The 17,111-nt window shown below is 40.1% G+C and overlaps 2 protein-coding genes across 2 annotated transcripts in view; one reads left to right on the forward strand and one right to left on the reverse strand.

The window, feature by feature from the left end:
* TDG (thymine DNA glycosylase) overlaps nt 1-9,980 on the forward strand; it is a 21,084-nt gene extending 11,104 nt beyond the window's left edge. Inside the window, 9 exon segments of the mRNA XM_008064122.2 lie at nt 2,303-2,544; nt 3,754-3,823; nt 5,500-5,538; nt 5,541-5,634; nt 5,836-5,918; nt 5,998-6,092; nt 6,977-7,148; nt 7,567-7,692; nt 8,026-9,980. Coding sequence (XP_008062313.1) covers nt 2,303-2,544; nt 3,754-3,823; nt 5,500-5,538; nt 5,541-5,634; nt 5,836-5,918; nt 5,998-6,092; nt 6,977-7,148; nt 7,567-7,692; nt 8,026-8,168 — 1,064 coding nt within the window. The 3' untranslated portion in view covers nt 8,169-9,980.
* A 102-nt stretch (nt 9,981-10,082) lies between these two features.
* Nucleotides 10,083-17,111, reverse strand: part of GLT8D2 (glycosyltransferase 8 domain containing 2) — a 41,633-nt gene continuing 34,604 nt past the window's right edge. Inside the window, exons 8-10 of the mRNA XM_008064123.2 lie at nt 16,603-16,769; nt 15,122-15,234; nt 10,083-10,668 (exon numbers count right to left, since the gene is read on the reverse strand). Coding sequence (XP_008062314.1) covers nt 10,499-10,668; nt 15,122-15,234; nt 16,603-16,769 — 450 coding nt within the window. The 3' untranslated portion in view covers nt 10,083-10,498. The remainder of the gene's footprint in view (nt 10,669-15,121; nt 15,235-16,602; nt 16,770-17,111) is intronic.

Genomic DNA, 17,111 nt, shown 5'->3' on the forward strand with positions numbered 1-17,111 from the left:
GAGACAAGGTCTTGCCAAGTTGCCCAGGCTGGTCTCAAACCCACGGGCTCAGGCAATCCACTCACCTCGGCCTCCCAAAGTGCTGGGATTATAGGCTGAGCTACAGAGCCCAGCTAATCACTTTTTAAGTTTGTGCTAAACACTCTTGATAGGTTCTAGGAAATAAAAGAACATGAATCCTGCCCTTGAATATCTCATAATCTAGTAGAAGCAAGTGATAAGTAAACCCACATTCCTCCTTAGCACACTACATGGCTAGACACAGGATCGGTATTGTGGGAGCTTATGGGGTTGGCATCTAACTTGGACTGAGGGCTCAGAGGCTACTTTCCAGTGCAGAGAAATGACACCAGAGCACTGAAACTCTACGGTCGAGGTGATTTCATCCCATGAGAACACAGTGGGGAAGATTCTAGGTGGAGGGAGCAGCATATGCCAAGGCACAGATATGCAGAAGATTGACAGTCAAAAAACGGATTGGAGTCTGGGATGTAGCAAGGAAATGGTGAGAGACAAAGCTGGATAGGGGCAGTTGAGGCTTGCTTTTATCCTGTATAATGTATAGCCTATTCTGAAGGCAGTAGGGAATTGTTTAGAGAATGTAAGCCAAGGGATGACTTCAATAGATTGTTATTAAAACTTAGTCTGGAAATGTTATAGAGGCTAGTGTAGAAAGCAAGGCAGGACTTGGAGGCAGGGAGCGGGTTAAAGACTGCATAACCTGGGGAAGACATGAGGAGGACCTAAAGGCATGAAGGAGACAGGAGTCCTCAGGAGGTAGGATTACCTAGCCATGGGTAACAGGTTTGTTTGTTTTTGTTTTTTTTTTTGAGTTGGAGTCTCACTCTGTCGCCCAGACTGGAGTGCATTGGCCGCTCCCGGCCACCGCAGCCTCGACCTGCTGGGCTCTGGAGATCCTTCCGCCTCAGCCTTCCAAGTAGCTGGAACTGTAGGCGCGCGCTACCACGCCCGGCTAATTTTTTGATTTATTGTAGAGATGAGGTCTCACCGAGTTGCCCAGGTGAGTCTCGAACCCGCGGGCTCAGGCAATCCACTCATCTCAGCCTCCCAAGGCGCAGGATTACAGGCTGTGCCACCAAGCCCAGCTGGGTAACAGGTTTTATATGGGGACGAGGGAGAAGGAGGAGTCTAGTAGTAACACCCAGTTTCTGGCATAGGTAGTTCTTTGAAGGAGATACCATTCACCAAGATAATTAAAAGACGAAAATAGATTGTGGGGCTGAATGGAGAGAAGGTAATGATTTTTTTTCTAGCATAGCAGTATTTATGTGAGAATAAATACTCGAGACTTTTTATTCTAGGAACACACCTAACTTGTCTCTGCACTCAGGCTTCCCAGATACAAGCCAATGATGGTAGACCCCTTGGCATAGGGAGTGGCCAAAGCAGTGTGAGGCAGGAGAGAGGAAAGCCTACCTTGATCCTGCCAGGCTTGGTTGGCACAAAGCCAGATAGGAATAGGATGGGTTAGAGGCCTGAGAAATTAGGAGAGAAATAATTAAGGGAAAGAAAACCAAGGCTTCCTGTGGGGTAACTTTAGGTCAGTGTCTGGAGACACTTTTGATTGTCGAGACTGACAGACTGCTCCTGGCATGGAGTGGATGGGGGCCAGGGGTGCTGTTACACATTCTGTAATGCGCAGGACAGTGACCTACAGCAAATAATTATTCAGCCTAAGCTGTCAGTGGTGTGGAGGTTGAAAACTCTGCTTCAGGTCCTGAGGTCAGGTCCCTAGTCTTGCCTTTTGAAAAATACTGCCAGCCCAGAGATTTCATCAGCAGCAGCTCTAAATTTACCTCTTTGACTACATGCGGAACAGAATATACCTCATAATCTCTAAAACAAACCCACAAGCCTTTTGAAGTTTTCTACTGTAAGTTATTGGGAAATTGAGTTATACTGTTTCCCTTCCTATTTTTCTGTATGTCCTTATATTTACTTATTATGTATATATTTACATTTAGAATCTTATTAAATGGTATATAGATACTTTATCCCTGGGGAGGCCAAGATGCCAAGTAAGATGGTGTGGAAAATCCATCTATGATTATCATGGGTGGTTCTGCCCAAGAACAGCTAGCCTGGGAAGGAGGGCAGGGTAGGACCTGTCCCAGTTCTAGCGTGAAAGGGGAAGTAATTGCAGAGGAGACTGATCCTGGAAAAATAAGAGCTTCGTTTGGTGGAGAGGGGTAAAAGGGTATTACTAGGGAACTTTCCTGGGAAAGCTGAAATTCTAAGTTAAGGATTTCTGCCTGTGCCTTTTGGAATCATTGTGTTTCAGAGGCTCCAAAACGAAGGAAAAGAAAACCCAGAACAACAGAACCAGAAGAACCAGTGGAACCCAAAAAGCCTGCTCAATCAAAAAAATCTGGCAAGTCCAAAAAGTCAAAAGAAAAGCAAGAAAAAATTACAGACACGTTTAAAGTGAAAAGAAAAGTAGATCGTTTTAATGGTGTTTCAGAGGCTGAACTTTTGACCAAGACTCTCCCTGATATTTTGACTTTCAACCTGGACATTGTCATTGTAAGGATTTTTGTCCTCATTTGATTTTATAAATAGCATTGGGGGATTAACTTTACTTAACAGCTGTCTTTGCAAATAGCATTTTGCTCTAGAGAATCATTTATAAGAACCCTTTTGGTGGTAAATGGTGCTACCTTCTTGAGGTTGTGTTATTTGGGAGTGTTTAAGAGGTGGGCTCCAGCTTGGGGTTGTCTGCATTCAATTCTGGTCATGGGGATGACCTTGGACAAACCTTTTAAAACACTAGTTTCCTCATTGAAAAACCACAGTGATAATAATGCCTCCCTCACAGGGTTACAATTAAGTGAAATAATCCATGTGAATCACTTAGACTGCATGATACCTGTGAGGATTCAATAAATGATAGCATTGTTGTTTGAACGTTTATTTTGTCAGTAACTAAGAAACATGTGAACAACTTTTTGGAAGTTGAGAACTGGACTTTGGCTGGATGTGGGCTTAGATTGATTGATTGCTCTTGGACCTCTCTCTCTCTCTTTTTTTTTTGAGTCGAAGTCTCACTAACCCAGGCTGGCATGCTCATGGTCACCACAGCCTTGACCTGCTGGACTCCAGTGATCCTTCTGCCTCAGGCTTCCAAGCATCTAGAATTACAAGGGGGAGCCACCATACCTGGCTAATTTTTTATTTGTTGTAGAGATGAGATCTTGCCAAGTTGCCCAGGCTGGTCTCGAACCCCTGAGCTCAGGTAGTCCTCTCGCCTCAGCCTCCCAAAGTGCTGGGATTACAGGCGTGAGCTACCACGCCAGGCTGGACCTCTCTCTTCCAGATTGAAGGCAGCCTAGTTGGTGAGAGTGGGGGCCAGTGGTCATGAGGGAGTCAGACTGGTTTTTTAAAACAACAGCAAAACTTTTACTGTAAAGGAAATCTCCTTCCTCTATGTGGAATAGGTTGTTCAGATCACTGATAAATGATATTGTTTATGATGCTGGATTAAATTTGTATTTTGAAAAATATGGTTTATTTAGAAAGTAAATATAAGAGAGGGAGAGAGAAGAGGAGATTCACCTCTCCAAGGTAGAAGAGGGAACCAAAGCTTTGGAAATATGGCAGCGGCCACATCTAGTAAAGAAATGGTCTAAATTTGTATTTTAATCAATTCAGTTTTGTCCTCCACTTTTTCATAGAAGCCCTAAGGCTTACATTCTACTTTTTAAGACTAAAATGTTTAATTATTTTCTTTTATAGATTGGCATAAACCCGGGACTAATGGCTGCTTACAAAGGACATCATTACCCTGGACCTGGAAACCATTTTTGTAAGTGGTTACTTCTTAAATTAATTTACTTTTTAAATTGGATTTCTTTGTTAATAGATTGTTTTGTATTTTAAAATTTTTTTTGTATTTTTGAAAACATTTTGTAAACATATGTTCATATCCCATGTTTCCTCTCTCTCTCTCTCTCTCTCTCTCTCTCTGTGTTGTGTATGTGTCTATGTACATGAAAATAAAAGGTTTGACATATGTTAATATTTTGGTGTATGAGAATGGAAGGACATGAAAAGGAGTACTTTCTCTTTTGTTTGAGTTGTTTTCAATGATTTTACTACTTTGAAAAATTATAAAAATTATTATCTGCATCATGGTAATAACAGTATATATTTGTGGTAGTACAGAATACTGACTTTTCCAGATTTCTGTTGATCTTATTTCCTAGGAGAGCAGAAAATAGTATTAAAGACTTATACTTTGAGAGTCAGCTTTAAAACCAAGTCTAACTGATGTTGCATTGCCCTGTGTATATAAATCATCTTACCTAACATTACCTAAGAGGTATGTGCATGCAATAGGCCCTCAGGAAATACTGAGTGAATTATTTAAGAACAACATTAAGAAATTTAGGATAAGCCGGGCTTGGTGGCTCAGCCTGTAATCCCGTGTCTTTGGGAGGCTGAGGTGAGTGGATTGCCTGTGCCCGCGGGTTCGAGACCCGCCTGGGCAGTGAAACCTCATCTCTACAATAAATCAAAAATGAGCCGGGCGTGGCAGCACGCACCTGTATTTCCAGCTACTTGGAAGGCTGAGATGGAAGGATCGCCGGAGCCCAGCAGGTCGAGGCTGCGGTGACCGGGAGCAGCCACTGCACTCCAGTCTGGGCAACAGAGTGAGACTCCAACTCAAAAAAAAAAAAGAAATTTAGGATAAATGAAAGTAGTGCATTTTTGAAACTAATAGCATGTTTTCTCTATTATTTAAAACATTTTTTTCCTATGGAAGTTTGAACTTTTAACTTTCTTCACTGTCAAGGTGTTTGAGGGTTTTTAGTCTATTGCTATATGTTGATCCATGAGGTATTCAGGGGCAGGTGGTGGCACCACCAATTAGTGGGAAGGAAGACAAATGGTTTCAGAATTTCCTATACAGAGTAGCTGTGTATTCTCAGACAGGCATTTGCCTTAACCTCTGTGAAAGGACACAGTAAAAGTATCTCATAAGATCGTTATGATTAAACGAGATAGGCTGGGCATGGTGGCTCTCACCTGTAATCACACACTTTGTGAGGTCTCCGAGGCAGGAGGATTGCTTGAGCCCAGGAGTTCAAGACCAGCCTGGGCAACATAGCAGGACCTCATCTCTACAAAAAATAAAAAACTTAGCTGGGCATGGTGGTGTACTCCTCTAGTCCCAGCTGTTCAGGAGGCTGAGGCAGAAGGATTGCCTGAGCCCAGGAGGTCGAGGCCACAGTTGAGCTGTGATTGTGCACTCCAGCCTGGGTGACAGTGAGACCCCAACTCAAAAAAAAAAAAGAGAGACAATCCATGTAGCGGGCTTAACATAGCACTCAACACACAGTAATTGCTCAACATGGTATTTATAATTTTAAATATCCTAATTTTTTTTAAGTTCAAGAATAGGATATCGACTACCTTACCAACTCTTTGGGCAAAAGCTTTTGACCATCTTCAGAAATAAACTTAACTCTCCTTTCACAGGGAAGTGTTTGTTTATGTCAGGGCTGAGTGAAGTTCAGCTGACCATATGGATGATCACACTTTACCTGGGAAGTACGGTATTGGATTTACCAATATGGTGGAGAGGACGACACCAGGCAGCAAAGATCTGTCCAGGTAAGTACACAGCATCTATGTTTATGGGTTGAAACTTTGACCATGCTGGTGCCTCATAAATGCTAGGAACATCATGTGTGTCTAGTTGAAGCTGAGCTCAATAAATGTATGATGTGGTCTTTTATTGAAAGCTGCCTGAATTTAGGACATTGTAAATACTGCCGTATTTATATTTTTGACTACTTTTTAATTCAATTTTAGTAAAGAATTTCGTGAAGGAGGACGTATTCTAGTACAGAAATTACAGAAATATCAGCCACGAATAGCAGTGTTTAATGGAAAATGTAAGATAAACTTTTAAATTTTATCTTTTTTCTGTGCTAACATTATGAGCAATGTAAATATGTTTCTATTTCATTTTAGGTATTTATGAAATTTTTAGTAAAGAAGTTTTTGGAGTAAAGGTTAAGAACTTGGAATTTGGGCTTCAGCCCCATAAGATTCCAGACACAGAAACTGTAAGTCCTTAAAATTGCATTTATAAATCAACAAGATATGACTTTTTTCTAGCTTATTTCCCCTTTTATTTATCTTTCCATTGTAATTTATGCCATGAAAAGAAAACACGATCATTGGATAATATTTATATATCAACTGGATCCAGTAATTGCAAAATTAATTCGGATACATAGAGTCTTATTAGAAATAAAAACATTTGTCAGCTAAATGTCTTAATGATGTCATATTATTCAGCTAAAATATTGAGAGGAACTCACTCGCATACTGCATTCAAATATATTTATATTTAATTGAGGTATAGTCTTGCCATGACACCCAGGCTGATCTCAAACTAGGCTCAAAAGTGATCTTTCCGCCCCAACCTCCCAAGTAACTGGGATTACAAGCACATGCCACCACACCCAGCTTCAAAATATATTTAATGGCATATAGTTGTCAAATTCAAATGCTTTAGCCTTGTATTCAGTTATGAAACGGACATATAAACATACCATGATCCTGATTAGTAAAACTAATTGCCTCATATATCTTAGTTCAACTTCATTTTAGAGCCATATAAATAGTACAACTCAGACAGGCATCCAGCCAAACTGGCATTTGATATTATTGTCTTATACACAAAAGGCATCATGACTATTAATTGTGAATGCAGGGTCTTGGGGGTGGAGGGATAGCCTCAGTGTTTTTTATTTATTGACTTGTTAATAAGTAAATGTTCCATATTTGAACTTAAACACAACTACTTCTGTTGATCTTTACATATATTTATACATGGTTAAGTATCAAGTTATTAATCCAAATAAAGATAAATTTTCTAATCTCAACATGAGTGAATTCAATTGAATTGTAAGATTTCTGAAACTATAACACTTTATGATTCTAGCTGTGCTATGTAATGCCATCATCCAGTGCAAGATGTGCTCAGTTTCCTCGAGCCCAGGACAAAGTTCATTACTACATTAAGCTAAAAGACTTACGAGATCAGTTGAAAGGCATTGAACGAAACATGGACGTTCAAGAGGTGCAGTACACATTTGACCTACAGCTTGCCCAAGGTATGTTACAGTTACCACTCCTGTTATTCATTTTGTGTACATATGCATTACAGAAAGTATGTCGTGAGTTTAAGCCGGAGAAAAAAAGCAATTATGTCTGCAGCCAGGGTGTTCTGATGATGGATATTAGTAACTGTTAAAATCTCCTTTTACTAAGGTCTTCCATTTGCTCTGGGCACTCCTGTAGACATTGAAAATCTAAAGAATATTGCATCCTACCTAAAGTTAAATGTAATAGGTTTTCACAATTCCTGTGTTAATTTAGTATATGCTACAGAGAGTGTAAAAAATTATAGTGAAAGATGTATCTTTGTATGTACGAATGTTCAGAAAAAAGAATTATCATGATTTCTGAATAAAGCTATTTTCAAACTTGTTGTACAAAATCAGTGTTAAAACCTTTTTACCTTCCCTACAGAGGATGCAAAGAAGATGGCTGTTAAGGAAGAAAAATATGACCCAGGTTATGAAGCAGCGTATGGTGGTGCTTATGGTGAAAATCCATGCAATGGTGAACCTTGCAGCTTCTCTTCTGATGGGCTAAGTATGTTCCCTTCTGTATGTGTGTTTCTTTCAAAGAAGTGGTTTTGTTAGGATTCGGGGAATATACTTATAGAAAGAGAGTAAATTATTGAGGATCTTTATGTCATGGACTCTGAGCTCTCCTACTTGCAGTGTCCTCCTTTCATAACAAATGAGGATTAATAACATGAGGCCTGTATCAGAAAATAGAACAGAAATTCATCATTGTGTTCAGGAAGCTTGCTTAACTATTTTAATAATAATTCTTCATCACCAAACTGTTAAAAATCTCCTCATTTGATTATTTTAAAACTTCTAAATATCATAAACTAACATTCTTTTCCACTATTAGCAGCCAACAGCGCGGAGCTAAGAGGAGAATCAACTTTCACCAACATTCCAAATGGGCAGTGGATGGCTCAGTCGTTTACAGACCAGATTCCTTCCTTCAGTAATCGTTGTGGAACGCAAGAGCAGGAAGAAGGAAACCATGCTTGAGAATGGTGTTTCTCAGCTCTGCTTAAATGCTGCAGTTTTAATGCAGTTGTCAAGAAGTAGAACCTCCGTTTGCTAACTGAAGTATTTTATTAGCATTTTACTCTAATGGTATTACTGTAGCACAGAACAGTTGTGTGGTAGTATGAACTGTGTGAACCTAAGTAGCTGGGAAGGAAAAAGTAGGGTGCTGTATATTCGTTTTTGTATTTGAATTAACCACCATTCCAGCTTTTTATATACTCTTTCATTTATGAAGAAATTGGTTTTCTTTTGGGAGTTCTGTAATTTTAAAATACAACAGAGTGAGTATTTATAGTTGATTCTTAACTGTGCATAAACTTAGATGCACCATTATCCCTTTTATGCCTAAGAAGGGCATGCTAATAATAATTACCACTGGAGAAGAGGCACATGTGCTGATTTTCCTAGATGAAGTTAACCCTCAGTGGAGTCTCCTTTGTTAGTTTTTAGTGGTAACTAAGGGTAACTGCGAGTTCCCTGAGTCGTGGGCACACTCAGACCTCTTTGCTTTACCAGTGGTGTTTGTGAGAGGTGCTTAGTTGTAGACATATGGAGTATGGCCTTGCAGTAGCAAGACTGCCCTTACTGACAGGATGCTGAGCCCTGGCTTTGGCCTCCTCAGTGCTGTGTATTAATCCTCTAGCAGGCAGTAACTTTTCTGTGATAGTAGTAGGTTCCTGAGGACGCAGTAAACCTTGTATATTTTGTCACTTGTCTGTGTTTTACTTGAGACACATGAATTTGATAGGAGAGGAACGGTGAATTTCTCTGTCAGTATCTATCACCATTCTAATTTTATCTTCGTTGGCTTTAAAATGTGCCGTGACAAGTGGTAAGAAATGAACTTTCAGGCTAAGCAACAGGATGCTGGAGGTGCTTGATAATCTTATTGAAATTGGTGCTTTCTGTACATGAGATGTACTAAAACATCCAGAATTTTTCTTGCTAGATAAATCTAATAAGCCGATAATTTAAAAAATTCTCTGCATCATTGCTGTTTGTTACTATGGACTAAGTGAACCTCATGGGAAGTTTTGGTTTGAAGTATGTACCTTTGTGATTTTTAATGCATTTTCATGGTGCTACAAATAGTCCAGACTACTAGGGCTGGTAAATATTAAAACTAGGTATTCAGAAATGCCATTTGTGTCCACCCTAATCACTCCTGAATATTCTGACTTCATACTTCCCCAGGGAGCATGCTGATTTTTCAATATAAAACATTTATGAGGTCCTTCCAAGAGGTTACATGGTTGTTGTTCTCTTTATACTAAGAGAAACAAATTATTGTTATGACTCTTAACATACTTTTTAGCTGTGGCGATGATGGATTTTATTTTTCCTTAAGTCTAGGTCAAACTGTGGAAAAGTCATTTATGTTATTTAAACAACGTACTGTACTGCTGTTTACATGGATATTTTGTGCAGGTGCTTCGAAGTGCCTTGCATCAGGGATTAGGAGCAATTGAATTATTTTTTCATGGAATTGTGTAAAGCATGTAACTAGGTATTGCTTTGGTATATAACTATTGTAGCTTTACAATAGATGTTTTTATTTAAGTGGGGAAAATACCTTTTAAATTATGACAGACACTAGAGAATGCAGATTTTCCAAGCATACAATCATGAATGGTGTTTCCAGTTAACATGACAGATGAGTAGTAGGTGTTGATCTATCCTGTACGTGGTAGTATGAGACTTTTTCATTAAATATTATTGAAAGATTTTTTTAAATGCATTTGAAAAGCTGATGGTTTTTTACAATAAAAAATAGTAAGAATGGTTATCCTTGTTGTAGGCTTTTTCTGTAGCAAGACTTAATGGTATTCTTTTCCCTTTAAAACTTACCTTTTATTATATTTACATGTAGAATAACATACATGATGAAAATCATTAAAAATCTATGAATATTTTACTTTTCAAGCATTCATATTTTAACTAGTAGAAGACAAGATTGGCAACCTGTTAAAAAATCTGCATGTGAAAAATACATTTAGAAATTTTAAATATCTGTATGTAATTGTCATTCAAAATTAAGCAAATTGATTACTGGTATCTAGTTGGATTTATTTCTTTATAACAGTGTTTTTCAGTCACGTAATCTTGATTTCCATAATTACCACTTGTACTTGAGGACGTAAATCAGTGCCTATCATGGTCCAAGGTAGTTTTCACACAGTAGTTTCTAGTTTTTATATTGTGGATCATATGTACCAAAGGTGACGGTCATAAAGAACAGTATTCTAGGAGGCTTACAGAGGGGCAATTCCACAGTTTTATCCAGGGAACATTTTAAACATTGAGTTATATCAGCTATGGTGATTGAGCTTAAATATTCCTGCAGGATCAGGAACAAACCAGCTTTCCCATAAGTCGTTGTGAACACTAGGGAAGTCCCAGGGCTTATGTCTTCCATTCCAGTGGAGTAATTTAGCTTCCTGCAGAAAATGCTCCGAATATCTGGCATCTGGATTCCAGCCTTCATTGTGTTTAGAGGAAAATAATAGCCTTGTTAGACAATAAAATTTTTATATTAAAAATTGAATACAAGTTTATGGTACAAAGAAAAAAGGAAACAAATCGGAGAGTTATATACAATGAATTTTCTGCCCACCCCAAATCTCCAAAGCAACCACTATTAGAGTCTCCTATGAAGCCTTCTAGTAATGTTCTACCTGGATACCTATATGTATAGATGTTTTTCCAAAGGCCGAAGACAAAATAGAGCACACCACTACCTTGCCTTTTTGTGTGTTATTTTATTTTATGTATTTACTTATTTAGACACTGCCTATTTAAATTACTGTCTGAAGAGACTTTCCACAGCAGTATGTGTGAATTTACTATTTTTAATGACTACATAGAATGGATCTATAATTATTTATTGAGTTCCTTATTAAGGGTATTTAAGTTGTTTCTGTCCTATAATAAGCATGAATAGCACAGCAATGAGTAGCCCTCTGTATGTCTAGTGTATGTATACAAATTATAGGTTAAAATCTTGTAGGTAGAATTGCTAGATTGAAGAGTGTGTGCCTTTTAAATTTTGATAAGAGATTGCCACATTACCCTCGAAGAAGTTATCAGTCTCCCTCCCACCCAGAGTCTATAGCTGTTCTTGTTTCTCTGCATTTCACTTCTGTAATATGGCAACTTTTTCTTTGGAACAGTCTTAATTTTACCATATGAAATGTGACTGAGAATAAGATCCACTTTTTTTTTTCTTTTTTGAGTCGGAGTCTCACTCTGTCGCTCAGACTGGAGTGCAGTGACACACTCACGGCCACCGCAGCCTCAACCTGCTAGAATCAAGCGATCCTCCCACCTCAACCTTCCAAGCAGCTGGAACTACAGGCATGTGCCACTGTATCCGGCTAATTTTTTTGATGAATTGTAGAGACAAGGTCTTGCCAGGTTGCCCAGGCTGGTCTCGAACCCCTGGACTCAGGCACTCTGCCTCTGCCTCCCAAAGTGCTGGGATTACAGGCATGAGCCACCGCGCCTGGAAAATCTACTTTTTAACCAACAGCTATCTGAATATTGTTCTCCTCATAAGTAATCAAAAAGACTATGCATTTGCCCTAGGATTGCCATTGCTTAGAATACTTTTAGAATACCTATTCTAGAACTACATTAAGATAATGTAAAATTTTTTAAAATATCCTCTATAGTGTAAAGTTTATTTCCATGCAAGGGAATTATATACACACACACATATATATAAATAAATATTTTTTTTTTCAGTCGGAGCCTCACTCTATCACCCAGGCTGGAGTGCAGTAGCACGCTCACGGCCACCGCAGCCTTGACCTGGTGGGCTCAGGTGATCCTTCTGCTTCAGCCTTTCAAGTAGCTGAAACTACAGGTGCGTGCCACCACACCAGCTAATTTTTTATTTATTGTAGAGATGAGATCTTGCCAGGTGGCCCAGGCTAGTCTCCAACCCCTCCAATCCTCTCGCTTCCACCTCCCAAAGGGCTGGGATTATAGGTGTGAGCCACTGCCCCTGGCATTATATACATGTATTTAAACAACCGAAAGTCCATTGAATAAGGGTGATTAGCTATTCTGGCTTTTGATATTAACAACAGCAAAAGAACCTGGCTTGCAGAAGAAGAGTTGTTTCAAGCTATGGTAGCATAGTTGGAATAATGACCAACTACCGGAATCTAGACAGAGGAAACAGTCATTTGGGAAGAGGCACCTTCATGTGAAAAGTCTGAGCAGGACATCTTCATGTCAGGTCCGTGACTGGAAGGACTTTCCAGAACTACCTCTGAGGGGCGTGCAGTTTTGGTGGTGCAGTTGCTTTTAGCTAAATATGTTTCATGAATTGTTAAAATTTTAAGCTTACCTGCTTAGACCCAAACTTAATACCCATAAATGTTACATTGCTGTCTTCATCTAAAACACTAAAACCAGCTCATTTTTCAAATGATTTCTCTGCAGATTTACTTTGTACACCATCCCTGATTCCAGAACCTCCAGCACAGGTGTAAGCTCTATTCTATAAAGAAAAATTACTTCTTTCCGTTGGGGAGATTATAATCCCTTCCTACTTGTCAGGAAGACATTTCATTAGATGTAATTCTGAGTCTGTTCTACAATCAAAGTGCTCTAACCTTATTGGTCTAAGCGCCACATCTATTTCTGCACTTTTTAAAAAAGGGATCTACTTTGATGGGACTTTTTGCACATGGAAATGTTGACAGTTGACCTGACAGTAAACCCAACATTATAATTCAAATCAGATAGCACACTAGTGGCCCTAACATCCCTGTGTCGCTCTTCTTGTGCACTTATAAGACCGGGGAAGTCAGGGAGGACAGGGGTAATGAGGCGGAAGCAGTCTACACAGGATCATTTGGAGGAGATGGAAACTCAGCTTCCTCAATTAAGCCTATTCTCTTTTTTTTTTTTTTTTTTTTGAGTTGGAGTCTCACTCTGTCGCCCAGGCTGGAGGGTAGTAGTGACGCTCCCTGCCACTGCAGCCTCAACCTGTTGGGCTCCGATCCTTCCGCCTCAACCTTCCAAGTAGCTGGAAGTACAGGTGAGCGCTACCACGCCCGGCTAATTTTTTGATTTATTGCAGAGATGAGGCCTTGCCAAGTTGCCCAGGCGGGTCTCGAACCCGCGGGCTCAGGCAATCCACTCGCCTCAGCCTCCCAAAGGCGCGGGATTACAGGCTGAGCCACTGAGCCCGGCTAAACCTGTTCTCTTTAAAAGGAGATTAAGGGACTTAACTTTGCAGAGTGACTGTGAGAATTAGAATTAGTATTCACCTTTCTCACCAGAACCTCATCCAGTTCTTGGCAATGTGAGGGGCACCTGGTAAATGTAAGTCCATACCCATTACCTCCAATTCTAAAATAATCCCCAAAGGTCTGAAAACAAAAGGTTTTAAAGTAATTCCTTTGGCAATAAAACCTAGATCCCACTCAGCACCACATAACCCTTCAACAATCCAAAACATTTCTAAACAGGTCTGGCCCAGTGGTTTTGGATAAGGGTTGTGGCCATATGTTAGAGTGAACGTGACTGTCTCCTATGCCGGCTTTATGCTAAGCAATTTACATATATTCAGTAACTTATTCCTTATGCAAATTTTTATAAGACTCTTAGCTTCAGCTTACAACTGAGGAAACTAAGGCACAGACCAGTTAAATAACTTGTCCGAGATCATGCAATGCCCTAAAACTTGCACTTGTGTGGTGAATAAAAGACTGTTAACAGACTCACATAGTATATAGTCAATAAACAACGGTTTTTTCTATTTCTTTTTTTTTCTTTTTTAGTCAAAGACTATCTCCCCCAGGCTGGAGTGCAGTGACATGATCATGGCTAACCAAAGCCTTGACCTCCTGGGCTCTGGCAATCCTTCCACCTTGCCTCCCAAGTAGCTTGGACTATGGGCACACACCATCACACCTGGCCAATTTTTTATTTATTTTTATTTTTTTGTAGAGATGAGGTTTTGCTATGTGGTCTAGGCTGGGCTCAAGTGATCCTCCTGCCTCAGCCTCTCAAAGTGTTGGGATTATAGGCATGAACCACCACACCCTCCCAACTGCTTTTTATTATTATTGTTGTTATTGTTATTATTATTATTATTATTTCGTTATTCCAGACACTTTATTTCTCCAATTTAATCAGTTTTAGTTTTATATATGGGGGTCTCTATTTTTGATGAAAATACATTTCTAAGTGCTCTATTTTCTTAATGAGTGACAACTGCTTTTTAAAGGATAAATGTTAATGCCAGCTGTCTAAATCATAGGCCAAAATGCTACTTAATTTGGTTTTGTCCTCTTGAGGACTACTACAATGGGGTAATAAAGGCAGTGAAAAAGTTTTGACAGTAAAAGTTCTATCTTAACCGTGGTTAGCACATACTATATGCTAAGCATTAGTCTAATAGCTTTTCATACATTTCTAGAAACACACCTCCTGAGTAGGTAAGAATATGAGCTGCATTTGCAAAATCTGAACACCAAGGGTTAAGTAACTTGTCCAAGGTCACCTGGAGGATCAAAATGGAGAAACCTGGGCCGGGTTGGTGGCTCAGCCTGTAATCCCAGCACTTTGGGAGGCCAAGGTGAGTGCATTGCCAGAGTCTGTGTGTTCGAGACCAGCCCAGGCAACTTGGTGAGACCTCGTCTCTACAATTAAAAAAAAAATTAGCTGGGCGTGGTAGCACACGCCTGTAGTTCTGGCTGCTTGGAAGGCTGAGGCGGAAGGATTGCCAGAGCCCAGCAAGTTGATGCTGGGGTGGCCGTGAGTATGCCACTGCCCTCCAGCCTGGGCAATGGAGTGAGTTTCCAACTCAAAAAAAAAAAAAAATTGAGAAACCTGGTGCTGTAGCACCCTCTCCTCACCACGGTGCTCACTGGGTCTACAAAATGCACATTTGTGTTGTTTTCTAAAAGACTTACCTAGATGCCTTATGTGCCACAGAGGGTTGATCGCAGAGTATTTCCCATGGAACACAATCAGCATTGGGGAGGTGGCCACCCCTCCTCCCAAGGAGCTGCTGTAGAGGTTTTCCCTAAGAAATGGAAGAGAAAAGAGCATTGGGCCTGGGGCCCACAGACGCAGACCAAATAGGATCTAATACTGTTTAAAGATGAAGATATCTTCTCACTGTACAGTAAGACTTCTAGAAGACCTTCCATTTGCCCTAACTTTTTTTATTTTGAAAATTGTCAGACCTACACAATACCATGAACTCCCATGCACTATTTGCTGAGTGTTAATATTTTGCCATTGTAGCTCTCTGGCATTTGTATGGTAGACACAGAAGGTCAAATCCTGATTCTACATTCTTTAGAATAACTTGACTTACAAATTCAAGGTTGTAATGGTGTGAAAATATCTAGATAAAAAAACTGACAGGAAATTCAGTGACATGATTGTGTTAGTTAGTGGTTATGTTAGAGTGGTTTTTATTTTCTCTATTTTAAAACTTCAATAATGAAAAAATAGAAATTTTAAAAATCAACCTTAAAAAAGCAAAGTTGATGTTATAAAATAATGCTGACATAAAATAATACTTAACAAATCTATATAAAAAGGAAAAACTTGACTTAGATAAATGAAGATTTCTAGTGGAAAAGATTCAAGTCACATTGTTAAATAACTTACTAGGAAAATGTACAATAAGGGTCTCCTTACTGCAGAAGACCTCAATTCCTCTGATTTTGATCACTTGAGGAAAGTTTTGTGTTTTTTTTTGAGTTGGAGTCTCACTCGGTTGACCAGACTGGAGTGCAGTGGCCACTCCCGGCCACCGCAGCCTCGACCTGCTGGGCTCCGGCGATCCTTCCGCCTCAGCCTTCCACGTAGCCGGAATTACAGGCATGCACTACCATACCCAGCTGATTTTTTGATTTATTGTAGAGATGAGGTCTTACTGCCCAGACGGGTCTCGAACCCACGGGCTCAGGCAATCCACTCACCTCAGCCTCCCAAAGGCACGGGATTACAGGCTGAGCCACCGAGCCCGGCTGAGGAAAGTTTTTATTTTATTTTTTTGAGTTGAAGTGTCACCCTTACCCAGGCTGGAGTGCAGTGGCATGATCACGGCTCATCACAGCCATGACCTCCTAGGCTCAGGCAATCCTTCCATCTCAGCCACCCAAGTAGCTGGGATTAAAGGCACATACCACCACACTTGGCTAGTTTGTGTGTGTGTGTGTGTGTGTGTGTGTGTGTGTGTGTGTGTGTGTGATAGACAGCCTTGCTATGTTGCCCAGGATGTTGAGGAAAGATTTTAATTGGCTACCCCCTTTTTATTTTAAGGAAAATCTGACCTAAAATAACTGAAATATTTCTAACCCCTGAGCTATGCATAGAAAACGCATTGAATCATTTAGTTCTCAAGCATGGCAAGAATGATAGAGAGCTCATCACATACTCCACGTTCTTCTGCATCCACTTCTCCAGTTGCTTGGTGATGCGCTGGTGCTTCCATTCCGTCATGTTGGCAACAATCACGCCGGGATTGAACGAGCAGGTACTGGGGCTGATGCCAAGGTCTTTTATGGTCTTCTTCCGGTAGTCCAGATAGCCCATATATGTATTCTGTAAGGGAACAGTATACGCGTGCCTTTGACCAATGACTCTTTTGTTTCTGAAAAATGAGTATTTCCATGAGGCCCTTGTGCGGTATCTCTGGGGTTCTTCCTGTGTCACTGGCCACTTCCTAGGGCTTTTTGTTTGTTTTGTTTTTTGCTGGTTCCCCTCATTTCTCCAACCTCTAAATGCTGAATACTCCAAATCTCAGCCCAGCACCAACTCCTTAGACAGCTTCACCCAGCTCCTCACTTTATTATTATTATTTTTTTGAGTTGGAGTCTCACTCTGTCACCCAGACTGGAGGGCAGTGGCCGCTCCCGGCCACCGCAGCCTCGCCTGCTGGGCTCC

Source organism: Carlito syrichta, unplaced genomic scaffold (genome assembly GCF_000164805.1).
Source record: "Carlito syrichta isolate Samal-C Ts95f unplaced genomic scaffold, Tarsius_syrichta-2.0.1 Scaffold307204, whole genome shotgun sequence".
Taxonomy (NCBI): Eukaryota; Metazoa; Chordata; class Mammalia; order Primates; family Tarsiidae; genus Carlito; species Carlito syrichta.